Below are 18,268 nucleotides of genomic sequence, written 5' to 3'. Positions count from 1 at the left end.
AGAAAGCGGCTCGTTTTTATGCCCTCCAAAGGGTGCCATAGCCATGGAAGCACAGCTGTATGGTACCCCTTCGGTGCTGTATCATCTGGATGCAGCACCAGAGGTATGCCTTGATGCTGCACGCTGTTTGGAATGGTGTGTGGCATCATGACACCCTGGGGGGAGTCAGGGCACCCAGTGACAGGACGCTGCACCCTGACTCCACCCACAGGCCAGCACAAAGTGCCGGTCTGTACAAGGCCAAAGTCTTGCCGATATATCTGGCTCTTCCCTCTTTAGATTGTAAAGGCATTGGCATGAAGAATCGTGTCTTACTTTGCCTTAGACACTGCAAGTGCACAAAAGAAGGTGGTAGTCATGATTAGAAAGCAGAAGTACTAGCAGGAACCATCCGCTTGATCTACAAGGCTGATCTGACAGGCAGTCAAATTAGGGAAGGTTTTGCTGATTATTTCAGAAAAAAAGTTAATCCTTTGCTTTTTGCTTGTGTTTGTTTCAGCAGGCTGTGAATGTGACAGTGTTTTTGATCACTTTAAAATCTGGGTTCATTGACACCAGTCTAGTTAAGTATATTGCTGACTTAATAAAGGTTGATAGTAACATTTTAGAAACTCTTTGGAGTTTAAAAATAATCAGTGTTTGATCTAGAAACAGTAACAAAAACAGTTGCTTGTTTTGTGATAAAAGTGGTGTCTGTGTTGATCTGCAAATGTGTCAGATCATTCTGAAGAGGCTAGTAAGTGTTGCAGTGTATTTGTTGTTTTTGTGAAGTGATTTCCTCCCCTTTATCATTAAGCTTCAAATAAAGAAGAAAAATCCTTGTATGTTGTGTCATTGTGTTCATCCATCATAATTTTTGTTGACAGTTCTCGACATGTAATATGTTGTACAGTTCTAATTAGAGAAAAGACCAGCTATTATGTTTATGTTTCTTTGTTTTTCAATAAAGTCACATATCAGGAATAATATTAGGAGTATGCTAATAAACCATATATAATTCTGGCCATCAGGGAACAAGAAATATTTTCTAACCAGTTCTAAAGGGAAATAATGTTTTTTTAAAAGGGGGACTGATTGTTATTTATGCAATATATGTTGTTCAGCATGTCACCATCAACAACATCTGTTAAGGTGCCTAGCATAGTAAATCCTAGGCACTGATTCTTGTTGTAGATTTGATTTATAGTATCTACATTGTCCTAGTGAGGATGACATGTTTTAGAGCATTTTGTTCCTGCATATTCCTAATTTCTTTTTAAAAACATTTTCTGCCTTTCATATCACATTTAAAAATTGAATAACTGTGAGATTTTGGTTATACAATTAAGCTAGTTAAAATTAAAGATAAAGTTAAGTGAAAGTTAAAAGTTAAATGAGATGTGTTGCCCAGTCATTGTTACTCATTCCAAGTCACTAGTCCAACAAAGTTATAACCAGTGAGAGCAGTGAGGTTTAAATCACTCATAACTTACTTGTATCACTTGACTGTAATGAGATTCATTTATTTATTTATTCCAGGTATTTCTATCCTCTTCTTCTAGTGCCTAGGCACTATACAAGGCAGCTAATAACCATTTAACATCTCAGTGCCATAAAACAATGCATTCAGTCAAAATGTAACAGAGGCAGAGGTCACAGAGAAAAACAACAGTATTTAAATAAAACATCAGGTACTTAGTAGAGGAAACACCTGCCAGAATAAAAATGTCTTCCCCAATCAGCAAAAGACAACCAGGGAGAACTACCCATGCCTCTTGATGGTAAAGTGTTATATAGTGTTGGCCAGTCACAAAAGTCTCTCTTTCTTGTCATGGTCAGCTGTGCCTTCAACTTAGGTGGGATGAAGAGATGGGCCTGATCTTAGCAAATGGGCACAATAGTAGAAATGATATCCCTGGCCCAAACCATTTAGAGATTTGAATTGTGAATTGTGCCTAGGGTAAAACTAGCAATACTTGTGCAGGTGTTGCCCAGAAAGTGTAATATGGTCCCATGAATTATTTACTAAAGGTACTTCAGATCAAATTTCTTTTGGCTTAGTTAATCAGTTCAAAAAGGCAAGGTTCACATGTACATGTTTGATCTTACATTACCAAGAATATGTCCACATCCTACCCATAACTAGATATATCAATGACAAAATTAAGATAAAATGCTTCATTAGGAACTGCTGTTTTGAAATACATGTGGTGGGAATACGAACAACAAGTTATTGTAACTTATTTTCAGAGCTAATTTGCCATACCAGACAAGTGAATCCCCCTTCTCAACTCAAATACGTCGCTCTGCTGGACATCACTGCACAGGTGCAAGGAAGTAGAACAACATAATTTCTATGCCACCATCATTACAAAGTTACAAGGCTTCTTATAAGCTCTAGTTTATGTTCAGGTGGTTTTATCCAAATTCTTCTTCCACTGTCACTCTAGTCACTGTTCCTGCTGCTTCATCACCTTGAGTTGTCTACAATATTAAGGAGCCCATCTGGCTCTATCAACAGGAAGAACATGCTCAGCAGTATTTGTGAGAACTGCCTGACTAATATTATTTATTTATTTAATCATTTATATGGGATTTATATCCCACCTTTCTCCCAAGATGGAAGTCAAGGCACTTTACAATAATTTAAAAAGAAAAAATTAAAATATTAATTACAAAGGTTAAAAATAATTAAATACTAATATTAAAACATAAGTTAAAAATAGCAAAGTTAAAACCATTTTAAAAAGCAAAAACCATTAAAGCATTAAAACAACACACCACATTATATAAGTAAAATTCATCCATCAACCTGCCTTAAAAAATGCCTTCAGCTACCAGTGGAAAGAGAGCACCAACGAGGCCAACCTGACCTCCTATGGAAGAGGCTTCTACAGTCTGGGAGTAGCCATGGTGCTCTCTTTCTGCTGGCAGCTGAAGTCTTTTTTTTTTTTAAAGGCAGGTTAGTTCAGTAAACTAGCACTTAGGGGGTGCTAGTTCACCGATAAGCGATATAGAAATATAGTTGCTATTGCTATTGCCTATTCTAGAGCTTGACCAGGATTTTAATAAATCACCAATTGAGGCAGTAGAGAAGACTTTCAGGGCAGTTAGGAAACAGTTCAGGTCCATCTTCAGATCCACCACTATAGAGGTAAGTAAAATTCACACCAGCGATTATCTGTTCATGACAAAAACATCCACATGCTATCTAGAACAAAACATAAGGCCATGTATGACTAGGGGTTGGATTTGCAGCCCCATAGCAGTTCTTTGACCATGACGTCCTGAGCCATTCAAAACAAGGTGGTCTCTGTGTAGATGTTGAAGTTCTCCAGAATGACCAGTATGACTGAGTTCAGTACAGTGGCTGAGATTGTACTGACTAGCTCAGAATGGGACACTGTGGAACTCTAGTTCAATTACATTATTCCCAGGCCTTCCTGCCTCAAAATCCGACATGAAAAACAGATGAGTAGGGCACCTGCTCCAGGACATAGAAGCACGTATCCCAGAACAATATCATAATTTCACCTAACAATTGAGGCTGGTGTTCTATAGAGAAACCTGGCCAAATTTATCAGAGCTGAGGACAAATTCACCAACTTCCATCTTCCTATGGTAAGCATCATCCATTCCCCCATCCCAGTTGGTAATGGTTTTACCATTTTCTGAAGAGAGATTCAAACGCTTTACCTTCAGGCTGAAGCATGGGGAGGGAATGTCACAACTACAACTCTGAAGGCAGATGTTCATAAAAAGAATGGTAGGAAGGGCTTAGTCAGAATGGTATTTAATTAGATATCAGTGTAAACCATGAAAAGCCTTCGGATTGTTTAAAAAGTACTGAAAAGAAAACTGTTGTTTGCACTGAAAATTAACATGTGGTGTGAACCATTGAGAATGTTGATGTTTCCATTTTTGTAAATGTAAACATTTGTAGAAATTAGTCTGCAGAAACAGTACTAACACTTTAGTTCATCTCTTGCTGGTATTTCAAAAACTTTCCTTTGGGCTTGAGACAGCATTAAGTCTATATTAAAAGCACCATTAAGAAGGAGAAAAACAACAACTACAGTACAGTCCTATACATGTCTGTATTTATGAGTGAGACCTGCTGCACAGGGAGAATTTCAGCAATAACTGCTGTCTTCAGCAAACAGGTACTTCAGTTTGACTCAAGTCTTCACAAATTACACACACACACACACACACACACACACACACACACACACACACAGATGTTATAGAATTTATGAGAACAGGTAACTTCTTAAAACATATAGGCAGATATAAATAATAAATAAATATACAGTCGGCCCTTCTTATACACAGATTTTTTTATACACGGATTCAAGCATCCATGGTTTGAAAATGTTCAAGAATGTATAAATTTCAAATAGCAAACCGTGATTTTCAAATTTTTATAAGGGACACCATTTTGCTATGTTATTATATTTAATGGGACTTGAACACCCACGGATTTTGTTATCCACAGGGGATCTTGGAACCCAACCCCAGCGTATAACAAGGATCCACTCTACTTTGGTAAATGAAAGCTGATGAATCTATTCTTTAGTAGATTTTATGAAGCTCAACAGTGTGAGAAATGATTATGTCAAGGATGGGAATTGTGCAGACATCCAGATGTTGTTGAATTGACATCCATCCTATCCAGTATACTGAGGAATGTTGAGAACTGCCTGCAGTTCAACAACTTCTGGAGAGGTGTATGATTCTCATCCTAGGTTTATGTAGTGAGGCCTTTAAACAGCCATTACTTGTAGATGATGGAAGCAAGGATACGATTTAGACATTGAATGAAAGCACTGAGTTAACTCTGAAAATATTTGCAATCCTCAAGGATTATGATGATAGTACTATATATCACTGAAATATCACCTCTTTCAAGCATTACATTTTTAGACACTGGTCTGCAATTTGGGCATGGTTAAATGTATATAATATGTTTCAATAAGTACCAAAGAAATATTTTATCAAAAATTCCCAAGACTAGGAAAAATTTCAGAAACAAAACCATGACTTGGTTCTATGTGAATGACTTGAAGGACTCTGCATTGATTAAAGATAAACAACTGTTTTAAATGTTTATATTAATGATATTGTATTGTATTGTATTGTATTGTATTGTAATAATATGGGAAGGGTTATATATTATAACCCATCTCTCCCCATGGATCAAGGAAGGGAACAACAACTGATTAATATACCACCTACAACATGGGTTAAAAACAAACAACATCAATTTAAAAGAACAACTAGAGAAATACATATTTAAAACCACCAATCCATATTTTAAAATTCATAATTTAAAATTCACAATTAAAAAGTCATCTGGATAGGCCTGCCCCAAAAGACAGGTCTTTAATGCTGTTTTAAATTTGGACAGTATATTCAGCTGTTAAATCTCTTCCGGCAGGTCATTTCACAGTCTAGACGCAGCTGAAGTAAAAGTCCGCTGGGTGACAACTGCCAACCTAGTCCTGGCTGACTGGAGTAAATGTCCCACAGAGGATCGGAGTGTATGAGGCAGATTATACAGGAACAGGCGATCCCATAGATAATCTGGGGCCCAAACTCTGTAGGGCTTTAAAGATACTAATACTTGCCCAGAAACTAATTGGCAGCCAATAGAGTGGTTTTAATACTGGTGTGATATTAAAATCCTGGATGTACCAGTAACCCGTTTGGCTGCCATGTTTTGCACTAATTGAAGTTTATGAACTTGGTACATAGATAGCCCAATGTAAAGCACATTGCAAAAGCCCATCCTTGAGGCTACCAGCAGTTCAGTCAGGATGCTGCCACTAATAATACAATTGCTTCTAATAATATATTTAATCAAATAACAACAACAATAATTTCTTACCTGCTTCTCCCCAAGGAATGAGGTGGGGAACAGCAACAGACCAACAAATACAAAACATTAATTTTTTAAAAAAACCACATCATTTTAAAAGAATAAACACAACCCATACATATTAAAACAATCTATAATTAAAAAATTACAATTTATTTATTTATTTATTTATACCCCAAATTTGGTACAGAAGTAGCCCAATGTATAGCACATTACAAAAGTCCACCCTTGAGATTACCAGCACGTGCACTATCATCTTTAGGTCCTCCAAACCCAATTTAGGAACTTTGACTGTAAGTACTTCTGTCTTATCTGAATTCAGATTCAAATTGTTATTCCTCCTCTGGCCCATTACCTCCTCCTGGCATTCATTCACAGGAGACACACTGTCTTTAGCTGGGGCTATTTTTGAAGACATGGAGAAATCATCAGCATACTGATAGCACCCGACTCTATGACTCCAGATGATCCGTTACAGTGACAGGGGCATTCCTAGGGGGATGCATTTGGTGCAAACTGCACTTCAGAGGGGTGTTTGCATTCTGGTGTTGAATGTACAGCCTCACCCCTCTGCAAATAAACTGGGACTCTCTTAAGAGACTGAAGGTCCTGGGAAAGACCCAGTCTTATCTACCTGAAGGCATCAAGGAGGCTGTTCAGGACAGTGGCCACACCACGGCAAACTCCTGGAGGTCTTTCCCATTTATGAATGGTGCATGCATCCCTTCAGGACTTGGGAACAAGACAAGTAGACCAGGACAACCTGAACATGGACTGTCAGGTGCCCCAGTCCACCAGCTGGTGGCGGCAAGTACACCAGAGCCTTTCACTTCTACAGCAGTCTGATCTGCTCCTGGGGGACCATTGGCCAGGCTGGTGGGGGTGCTAGGCAGCCTGGGGGTGACAGCATGAGTTACTTCATTGGGATGGCATCAGCCCTAGTGACACTATTGCCCAGAAGTTTCATTTAGATTTTGAATAGACTGGCATCTTTTGGTATGTCATCATATAATAGCTCCCTTTTTGAGAAGCAACTCTCCCCAAATACTACCATCTGGAAACCACACACACCACACACCACACACATGAGATAGGTCCAGAACCATTGGAACAGTGCTTCTGATTCCCAAATTCCCCAGGTGTTCCAGAAGGATACCATGCTTAATGGCATCGAATGCTCTGGAAAGGGACACACTTCCCTTGTCCGTGCTTCCAATTTAGCAAAATAGGGCATGTTGACTATAATCTAACTACTTCTATAACATCATATAGTTTCTTTCTTTCATAGAAATTTCTTTCTTCTTCCAATTTTGGGCAAAGGCTATCATCGCCACAGTAATGAAATAAAATAGGATTTTCCCACATTTCTTCTCTATTTTATCATCAAATATTCCAAGCAAGTAGATTTCAGGTTTCATTTCCATTTTTTATATCTGATATCTCATTAATCATTTCATTAATTGTTTCCCAATATTTTGTGGCAAACTTACACATCCACCAGCAATGATAGAACATTCCAGATGTTTCATTATACTTCCAACAATTATTATTTACATTTTAATAAATTTTAGCTATTTTATCTGAAGATAGGTACCATCTATGGTACATTTTATACCAGTTTTATTTTAAACTCTGTGATACAGTATATTTCAATCCTCTGCTCCATGCTTTCTCCCACTGATCCATTTGTAAAATTGAAAATTTATGTAGGAGATCCTGAACATGTGTCATATTTCTAGGCCCCACCAGTTTAAACAAGAACAAAAATACCTTAAAGCAAGTTGGTGCATCAGTGGACCTAACTTAATCTTGGAATTGTGCTATCAGTGTACCTAGAAGTAATTGTGCATCATGTAAAGAAACCAGTTTTATTAGGGCCACAGACTCTAACATCTCCCAGGAGGCATGGAAATCAGCTACTGTGTAAGAACAACATGATCTACATTACAAACACATCCCTTGCTTAAAACCAGGAAATCCCATGATATTGGTTGAATTCAATTTACCAAGAAGTAACATGGCATTGGAAGCATGTAACTCTCTGGTAAGGTGGTCATTTTGGTAAGTTACCAAGCAGCAGCAACGATCTTAGCACATCGTTGTTTTACTGGATTTTTGATCCAGTGAAGACACATGGTAAGATTTCATTCCCCACTCAGCAGGACAGTAAATTGATTGATTTATTACCAATTGTTATATTGCATGCTATTGTTAGTTCACACTTGGAAAATGACTATTGATATGGTTCCATTATCATCTGAGACATCATGGAGTTAAGAAGAAGAAGAAGTAGTAGTAGTAGTAGTAGTAGTAGTAGTAGTAGTAGACCCAGACCCAGACCCATTCCAGAATGTATCAGGCTTTTGTCTTGTGGACAGTTAAACACTGCAATGCAGGAGTAACAGGAAAGAGACTGAAGGGATGTATTATTCTGTAGTAGTATTAAACATATTTAAAATGTCTATGTTTTTAGTTTACTGTTGTTGTTGTTGTTTTCCATTTGAGTGTTCTGAGAAGAAAAATATTTGTACTATTTGCTTAATTAAGACTTTCCACCATTGTTTCCTCTAGAAGAAGACTTACCAGTGCATCAAGTGCCAGATGGTTTTCTACAATGAATGGGATATCCAAGTTCATGTTGCAAACCACATGATTGGTGAGTGAAGTACTAAATCTTGTTGATGATAGACAGACTGTTCTCCTAGCTGTATTCATCACTGCCTGTAAAATTAAACAGAGTTAAGGAGAAATTAATTGTACAAGCGTCAGTGATTTACCCAGGTGTGATAGATTTATTTTTTAAAAAAATCATTATTAGGCCTAATAAAACATTAGCATACTTTATTTTCTGCAAGGGCTAGTTTAGACTTCTGCAGAGAATCATATACTACTGCCAGTCAAAACACAGGTGATTAACAAATTAAACTTCTAATCATTTTTGCATTATTGAAAACAAACTAACAGGAATGGTTAATGAACTGGTTGTTAGCTTTCCACAGAGTTTTAGACAGGTTTTAATTTCAGAAGTTATTATGATAATGACACTACTGAGTACTGCTCGAACACCTTGGTACCACTACAAGAATTGGCAAGTTTTGTCAATAAGAAACATAAATAATTCCAGTGGCCATAAAATAGAGATAGATGTTGTGTTTAAACAGCCTGAAAACAATCCAGACATGCTATCTATAGAATGAAATAATATTTAATTGAGACAAAGCTAAAACCTGTTCTTGGTAGGATTAAGAATCTGCACTCACTGTTTATAATGTTTATATGAGGCATCTGAAGTTAGCAAATGTCATAAGAAGCACTAAGCATTGTCTTTGATTGTCATATGTTGCCATTATTTGCTTGCTCCCTTAGGGTTATCTGTACTGTTTATAATTTGGTTACCACTTAGTAATAATAGTAAGGATTCTGCAAGCCAATTAAATTTATCAAGCACATCTTATGCCTGCTAATAAAATAATATTGCCTTTTTTTTTCTCTGTGTGTTTTTCTTTAAAATCCCTTAAGCAGGAATTAGCATCATTGTCTTGTACTCCTTTTACACTATTTGTTTTAATGTTGAAAGCAAAACAACACATTGAAACTTTCCCCAGAAGATTCAGTTCAGCATAAAACTCTACATCTGCAAACCCATTTATTTATTTATTTATTTATTTATTTATTTATTTATTTATTTATTTATTTTTAAAACATCCTTGGATCTCTTCTACAAGTATCACTTCATGCTTGGTGTTACTACCCGATTTTATTTATTTTCATGTAAATTTATTGGACTATAGAAATTGGCATGTTAACTCAGTATATGTCCTCTCCAGTAAACAGCTCATTCTTCTAAGTAAAACAGACTGAAATCCAAAAGACTTAAAGTAGAATCATATGCCTGTCTACTCAGAAGTAATCACTACTGAGTCAAATAGGGCTTAGTTCCAGGAAAATATTTGTAGGATTTAATGTGTTAAGGGGCATAAATCCCTTTCCAGTCTATCAGATTTATTTCTGCGTAAGTATGCTTAGGATCATGCTGTCAGTGAATGCAAGTTGAATTCTTTTCACACAAAAAACTATCATTGAATACAAGTTACACTTTACATTCTGAATGACATTATCGCCAAAGTAGAACTTAGAATGAGGCATATTTATGTATCAATATTGCTTTGTGAACTAAAGTATTCTGCTGGTGAAAAGTGACTAACAAGGAACCAAGGAATTTTGATGCACGTGGCATAAATCTAAATGTAAAAATTTGCTTCAGATTTATTAATACTTGGCATAGCTCTGTTTAAATCAGTGGGATTTTTATATTCTTACAGGGCCGGTACAGATTGGCAAAAAGAGTCAGCTTCTCGGTGGTGTGGGAACGTAGCATTCAGACAGCAGAACGTCCCCATACCGCCGGGAAACCGTACGGCTGACTGCACGTACGACAGCTTCACAGCATTTCTGTGGCATAGTGTTTACACACATTGTGCTGCAGAAAGCCGGAAAAAATCACTGCCAGGGCAGCAAAGGCACCTTTTTCCTGGTGCAAAGCAGGAGCAGTTTTCTGCCACTTCTTTTCATTCCACGAAAATGCCAGATCAGAGCCATGGAGTGTGGTTGCCGCAGCCCCAATCAGTCGCTCAAAGGGGCGGCCAGAAGCTGCTCCTTCGGAGTGTGTCTGTTTTGCCCCCAAGTCTCATTTAACTTCCATTTGTTTCAGTTTGTATATTGTGTATGACTAACTATGCAGTGGACAATTATACTTTTTATTTACTTATTTTTATGGATATGCCATCTTTCCCATGGAGTGGGACCCAAGGTGGCTCACAGAAAAAAAATGTGTTATGCTTTCATGGTTTCCCAAGATAAGCATCCTAAGATGCCAACCCTTCCTGAACCTTCCTTAATGGTAGGTTCAGCCTACCCATGAGGTCATAGTGGTATAGTAACAGGGATCAGGAATCACTGTTGTTGTATCAACATGAATTACCATTGCTACATAAAGCTTGGCAGCACTATACACTCTGTCTGATACGATCAAGGACCTAGGACAGTGCTATGCTGTTTCATCTGCTGTCATATTAAAATTGCTTGCAATGAACTTCAGAAAATACCCAGAAAGGGCTAGGGATTACTCTGAATCATACCAAGAAGAGCACTTCAAATACACAGATGAATTGGTGAAAACTGCAATACTAGTTTGGTTCCAATTTTGATACATAATTCCAGATTTGAGAAGTGGACGAAAAAAAGCAGAGGGGACAGAAAAAAACTGTAGTGTACTTCAATGCATCTGACGTCATTTCAGCCCTGCTTTGTCTTTAAGTCTGGTCTTTGTATACAGTGGTCCCTTGGCTTATGCGGGGGATCCGTTCTGGACCCCCCAGCGTAAGCCAAAAAACACGTAAGCTCAAGTCCCATTCAATCGAATGGGGGCTCGTGCTCGCGTTGCGGGAGAGTGTGTGCGCCACAGGCATGTGTGCCATTCACTCTCCCATCATGCAGCCGCGTAAGCCAGAAGCTGCGTATGGGGCGCCTGCCTATAGCGCGGGCGCACTATAGTTTACTGCTTGCTGCACTGCCTTCTGGTAATGCTTCTTTCTTGTGCTAATACATATTTGACATGAAAACATAATTTTTCTCACAAAAGCCATATGGCCTAGCCCCAATGGGAACCTCACCATTTTTGAGTGACTTCCTGCCATGTCTTATGGAAGTGGCTATCAAGCAGTGGGGTTGTAAATGTGTACAGATTAATGTGGATCAGAGCATACAGTCTTGAGGCAAATGACCTCCTTCTTCCAGTAAGTAAGACATTGATGGTTAGCAGAACATGCCTCAATGATCAGCACTAAATTCAAGAGTGACTTTATGGTAATTTGACTGCCACAGTATATTGTTGATATTTTCCTGAGTCTGGCTTTGAGAAATGTCAAAGATACTCATTTATAATCTTCTGATAACTGTATTCGATTAGCATCCCAACCCATAGACAATTGTATGCAAAAGCACACTCTGTGAACACAACTAGAAGGAAACAAGTTTAACTTCAGAATATATAATTTGGGGTATGGATAGAAAATGCACAAAAAGATATAGAAAAATCATTGTATGGCAGTTCTGTTGAGCAGAACCATCACAGAAAGAACTGTACATATAACACTATAACTGTAATGTTGGAAGTCACTGTACGCACTGTTGTGCTCCTACTAAGATACGTAGAGGTAAGTTACATATACAGTACAATTGGTGGAGCTGGTGACTTCCATGTCCAGTTGTAGGTTGAAATTTAAAGATGATGAATCTGTTTTGGGGATATGGTTCAGTACGTTTTATAGATCCCACTATCCCAATGCTATGTAAAACACTACCCCCACTGATCGTAATCCTTTGCATCTTCATTGTAAAATTAGCTCCACTGTGCTAATTGGGGCTTGCTCCCAGGAAAATATGCATAGGAATGCAGTCTGAAAAAAATTCCATCTCACATCTATAACCCATCCAACAATAATTCACAATTAATGAGATAAAATGCAGTTAGCAAAGCAAGATGAAATAACAGTTTGCAACAGAAAAGAATTAAAGTAGATTAGAAAAATGTAGTACATAAAGAGTGGTGCAAAGCACTTAAATCACAGATATTTTTTAAAAATGATTAAGATTTTTCACCTAATGACATAAAGCACCAAGCAAAAGTTTCTAGAGAGAGCATTCCTTAACTACCGTCAAAAAAATCCTCTCAGTGGAAGCAACAAAGATGGCTGTTTTATGGGGAGTGGTGCTTCTGCTCCTGCCCGAGGCAGTGAGCTAGCTTGGGCCATCAGTGGGAAGTAACCCACACTACTTCGATAAATGTGTGGCATTGGAGCAGAAGCCTCTGAGGAAGACCTTGAAATTCAGGCAGGATAAATATGAACAAAATTGGTTTTCCCTCCCAGATACCCTGTCTTTCTGAAATTAGACTGACTGGAAGATGTTCTTGCTTGGTGATGGTAAGAATGTTAATATTTTGGTAACTGCAAGATAAGTTTGTTTTGTTCTGAGTTTAAAATGTCATATAAACATAGTTAATAGTTGATGGTATCATGCAATATAAAATATTGATGAAGCATCAAAAGGGGGGAATGTGGTGGAAATTCCTTGTTGAAATAAAAAGCCATAGAAACATGGAGTTGCTTTGGTTAAAGAAAAAATAGGTTTTTAAAATAGAGGCTTGGAGTTTAGAAAAAACTAGAGCAAAGGAATAATGAGTGCATCTTGACCTAAATGGAAGTTGGCACCAGTAAAAAGACATAACATAAACTACTGAGATAAGGATACATTGTTGATATTCAGAAGCAAGGTTAGAAGGAAAGCTACTAAATTCCTAAAGGAGGGGGTAAGAAGTGATGATGCAGTTTTAATGTATGCATGTATTTCTGTTCTGATTGTAAGAATTCTGTATGTTTAAATTGTAATTAGCCAATCGGGTGTATTGAAGAAGCTTCTTTGTCTTCAATAATATAAAAAGAGCCATTTTGTCTTGTTTGGGATCTCAGCTTTTTGGAACTTGAATTCCACTGAGTTCAATGTTTTCCCTTGTCGACAATTGGAAATAAACTTATGGATTTTCAATTTACTAGGTCCTCTTGTCAATCATTGTTATGCCAGGCCTAGATCTTTAAGTTTCCTGAAATTTCTGTTACAATACTAAACTGTTAAGAACTTTAATGGTTAAAAGAAGTACTTTGAATAGAGCCTTGAAAAAGCCTAGGAGTCAATGCAGCTGATAAAGCACTAGGATCTTTTGATCATGTTGCTTTTGGAAGATACAAAACAACACCACACACACACACACCTCTTTCCATTTCTTTAGATGGATCTCAGTGTTTGGTTATTTTTAATGAGATGTTCAGCAAGTAGCAGAAATGGAACATTTGACATGAAGAAAATTGACACTTCTCTGTGTGGGTGAGGGATTATTCTAGATTGTCAGACAGTCTCATAGGGTATGTTTACTTGCCACCCACTTTCCACCTGCCTCTGATCATTTGGTAGAGAACAATGGAGTTTAATTTTTTATCAGGTAAAACTGTATCAAGCTAGATTGGGATCTTACTTCAAAGAGGGAGAATAAGTACTGATTTTTTTTTTATTCTCTCTATTATATTAAAATTGTTTTAACATTGGAAGTCAGTTCTGATGTTGCAAATTTTGCTCACAGGTGTCACTCCCATTGTAATCTGAGAAGGATTTAGCATCTATAATGTGCTAAGAAATTTATATTCTGATGCACTTCCAGGATTTCTGTTGCACCCAGTTTTGACTTGTGAATTGATATAGATAAAAAGTATTTACAGCAGTAGTGATTTTCCTCATCGGAAGAACTTGTGGAAGCAAAAATGTTAATGTTGTAGGTGCCCCTACTTGCCCTATTGTCTTAAAATTTGGATGAGATAGAATAGGAAACAGGTGCATTTCTCCTGGTTGTCATGCATGATATTGTTTCATGCCATAACCATAGTGACACCTATTTATACGTGCTCACTATAGAATCTTTCCACAAGGGAAGAAAATGCCTACATAAAATGTGACATGCAAGTCATGCTTCAATTATCTGCATTTAATGCAGATAACACCTATTTTCCATTTTTGAGATACATCATTTATAAAAACGAGATTGCTTTTAGGGCAAGAAAAATGTTGAAGATTAACAGCCTGGAATGTTTCCTCAGAATCTATAAAAACAAGACGAGTTTTACTCAAAAAGAAAATGGGATTTAAATTTTTTTATTTTTTTATTCGAACCCTCTTATCCAGTCATACTCCAACTTTCAAACCACTACACCATGCTGACTCTCTCAGAGAATTATAGCATCATCAAAGAAGAAGATACAGTATACCCTTGCACCTTAAGATTTGTCATAATACATGTGTAAATGCAGTGGTAAAACAAGTCGATTTGCAGATCAGCAGGGAGAGCTACTCTGTGCATTACTTTTTATTGACTTTCTTTCTTTCTTTCTGTTTATTGTTCATTCTTGATCCCATTGCTTCCTTCTTGCAAATAGAGATGTAAAATTTCTGGAAATTTTGAAGCCATGGGGGGGGGGGGGTCCCCTTCTTTGGGGGAAAAATGTTAATATATTATTTCAAAAAAGCATGTAAGAGAGTGCCTCTTAGGCTGATTGTTATGGGGAACTTCCAATTTTGTCTTCAGTGTGCTAGATGCTGATGCTGTATTTGTGTCCATTTGCCACATCTTTACTTTACTTTCCCAACTGATGGCTTATGGCTAGTAATGCCTTGTTACCAGCAGCAATCCATGGACCGATCCATGAACCTGCACTTTAGGTAGCACTGGTGTTGCTAATTAAGATCAGTGCTATAATTTGTACTGCTTTTTCCATGATGAGCTTATTCAGAAAATCCATTCAAATTTCCTAAATAACCCTGTGTGTGTGCAGTGCTTTCAAACAATCAGGATTTTTAATCAACATGTGTATATTAAGGAGAGATCGGGGGCAAACTATGCTATAATTTTCTTTGGAAATATTCCCACTCTGTACACTGTTGTCATGGCTATGGTACTGAAATTGATTATGTTGAATAGTCTAAATACAGGATGTGGCAAATACACTGATAAATTAATGTACTGCTAAGCTTGTTTCTTTCCCACAAAATCTCTTATTTCTCAATCAGTCACAAGTACAAGACAAAATATAAGTTGCCTGTGTCAACAGCCTCACATACATACTTCACTGAAATAAAATGTTCAGCTAGTTGAATTGAATCAGGCTCCCCCGCCCCCAGCTTCAAATAGAATTGATAAGTAGTTCTGAGAACGACTAAAGCTGAAGGTACAGCATTTATACCTCAGCAAAATAAAGTTATTAATATATATCTTTATCTATATCTGTATATTTGTCCTTATGTATGTTACCTTAAAAAGTGTTCTTTCAGTTATACGCATTTTTTGTTACATACAAGGGAACTGCATGCTATTCTCCTTACAAATATTCCAATAGAATAATTTCCACATAAAGTTTTGAATTTGTCTGATTATACTGTTTAAAATAAACATGCTGAATCATATAATGTTATTTAGAGAACTGAAATTTTTTTGAGCATGTGTGTGATGAGATAACATGATAGAAATCTTCACTTATTTTGAATTTCCATGCAGGAAGGAAACATTTCAAATAGGGTTTTTTTCCCTCTGCTTGGTGAATTTATGAGAATTTTTGCACATTTTTACTTGTTTTTTACTTTGAGAGTTTTTTGCAAAAAAAAAATTGTTCATAAAAAACTTGGTTTTTACCTGAAAAGTATATTTTGTGCAAATCCTAAAAATTCTGAATTGCAAACTTGAGCTAGTGATCATTTTCTCTATGGGATGTCTTGATGCATCAAAACACACTTTCGCATATAGGATGAGAAAATTTACAAGTATCATTTCTAGTAACATGGAAGTGATGAGGAGGGTATTGTTATGCTTCATTAAAAGCGAAGCTCCATCTAAATAAATAAAGCTCAATCTGAAGAGATAATAGTTGATTTGAAATAGGAGGGTAGATTGGCAAATCTTTAACCCTGATTATATCCCTTCTGCTTTCTCCATGACATAGTCCCAGATGAGGTGGATGAAGAGGAGTCAGACTTCTCCTGTCTTTTTTTACTCAGCAAAGGAATCCAAGAGCGGAGGTTTAAATTTGTATGCACTCAGAATAAAGTGCAGTTAGGCATCAGATAATGTAAAGTAGTGATATTGCCAAGAACTATTTTATGAAGGCTTAATTTTTTCAGTCTGATAATTTTTGACTGATAATTACCAACCACCAATTATCCTTTTTATTTAGAAGGAAATCTCTAGTACCATGGAGGTTGGCACTGCAGCTAGTGCATAAATCCCCAAAGAGGTAAATATGTTCCAAACAGCCACAGACAACTGTCTCATGAAACATAGCGAGCAAATTTGCAATCCGCTAGCTGTGCACAATAAAGAAGCACATTTACCATTGAGGGCTGATCAGACTGACAAAGAAAATGATAAAAGTAGGCTAAGAGGAATCACAATCTTTATGGTTCTTTGCTGGTAGCATTACCTGCCAAAAACAACCTGTGGTTCTTTAACAAATAAAATTATGTAAAAACTTTGGATGATGCAGTGTGATGACCTTTTTCATTCTCGATCTTTTTAAAAAATTCTTCCTCTGCCCCATTTCCAGTCTTGTTCCCAGTATAAATGCGCACATTACTATTGGAATAATAATAATATGATTAATAATTACCATTTTTCCAAAGCTATTTTATTATTGCTTGTTTATTCTTATAAATTAGTATGTCTGCCACATTTTGTACATGATTATGTAGCCATAACATTTCAAGGACAATAATTGCATTCAGTTGGGAATAAAAATTTGTTTTGTAAAGGGAAGTGGTGTGTTAACAAAGTCCCTCCTGTATGGTCAAGAATGACTTAACTGAATTATATGGTTGTTCAGTTCAGACGTAACAGGAAACCATGGCTTTTCATTACAACAATTACTAGATATCAGCCTGAGGGTCTTGTGCTTCTTCTTTATATACATCGGAAGATGAGGTCAAAAGCTTCAGCTTTCACTTTGAAACTAGCCAGAATGTAAGTGGTGTGTTCATTAGAGCAGTGCTGCTTAAAGTGGCAGTCTGTATACTGGTGCCAGTCTATGAGCCAGTGGCTTTTGCTCCACAATGAGTTTCAAAGACAGAAAGAAACATTTGTAGCCAAAAGGCACAAATATGGTACCAATTGCTGGCACATTGGAGGGGAAATTGCCATTCTCCCACATCAAAAAGCCTGAGAAGCACAGTATTAGTGTTGGACTCTGATTTGGAAGATCCAGATTCTAGTCCCTAGTGGCAAGGTAAGGTGGTAGTGAGGGTGGGTTTTAGTCCTCTCCCTGATACATTCCTTATAGTGTAAAATTTTTAACACCCCTCCCCCTTTTAATAACCAATTGCTAAGTGTGTATTTCATCATTGTCATCGTCGTCATCATCTGTAATAAACAGGTGTTCAAGTGGTTTGGCACTATGTAGAAAGCATTTTCTTTACAGCCATAGATCCAGTTGTTTTTTCTTCCTCTTCAGAGCTCCTTATCCTTCAGGTGTGCATGGAATTCTTTCAGTGTATGTCAGTGTGCATAACTGCAACAAATTCCATTTATTTCCTTTATGAGGGATAATCACGTCTTATACATTATGCCACGGTTTGAATCCCCAGCTCAGCCATGCAATTCACTTGGTGACTTTGGGCAAGTCACACTCACTCAATCTCACAGGAAGGCAATGGCAATCCCCCCCCCAAATAAATCTTGCCAAGAAAACCTAGTGATAGGTTTACCTTAGGGTCATCATGTCAGAAATTACTTGAAGGCACACAACAACAGCAACATACATT

General features: G+C 37.2%; 1 protein-coding gene across 5 annotated transcripts in view; it reads left to right on the top strand.

The window, feature by feature from the left end:
* Positions 1-18,268, top strand: part of ZNF521 (zinc finger protein 521) — a 363,548-nt gene that overhangs the window by 172,988 nt on the left and 172,292 nt on the right. For 4 of the 5 annotated variants that reach the window (XM_089517209.1, XM_089517204.1, XM_089517207.1 and 1 more), the window contains one exon: positions 8,432-8,516. In XM_089517209.1, coding sequence (XP_089373335.1) covers positions 8,432-8,516 — 85 coding nt within the window. The remainder of the gene's footprint in view (positions 1-8,431; positions 8,517-18,268) is intronic. The other variant, XM_089517206.1, reaches the window with a different exon arrangement.

Source organism: Sceloporus occidentalis, unplaced genomic scaffold, assembly GCF_023333645.1.
Source record: "Sceloporus occidentalis isolate IW3139 unplaced genomic scaffold, rSceOcc1.0.p SCAF_3, whole genome shotgun sequence".
In the NCBI taxonomy this organism is placed as follows: Eukaryota; Metazoa; Chordata; class Lepidosauria; order Squamata; family Phrynosomatidae; genus Sceloporus; species Sceloporus occidentalis.
Note: the sequence above shows the minus strand (reverse complement) of the source record. Positions and strands in the feature narration are given on the sequence as shown.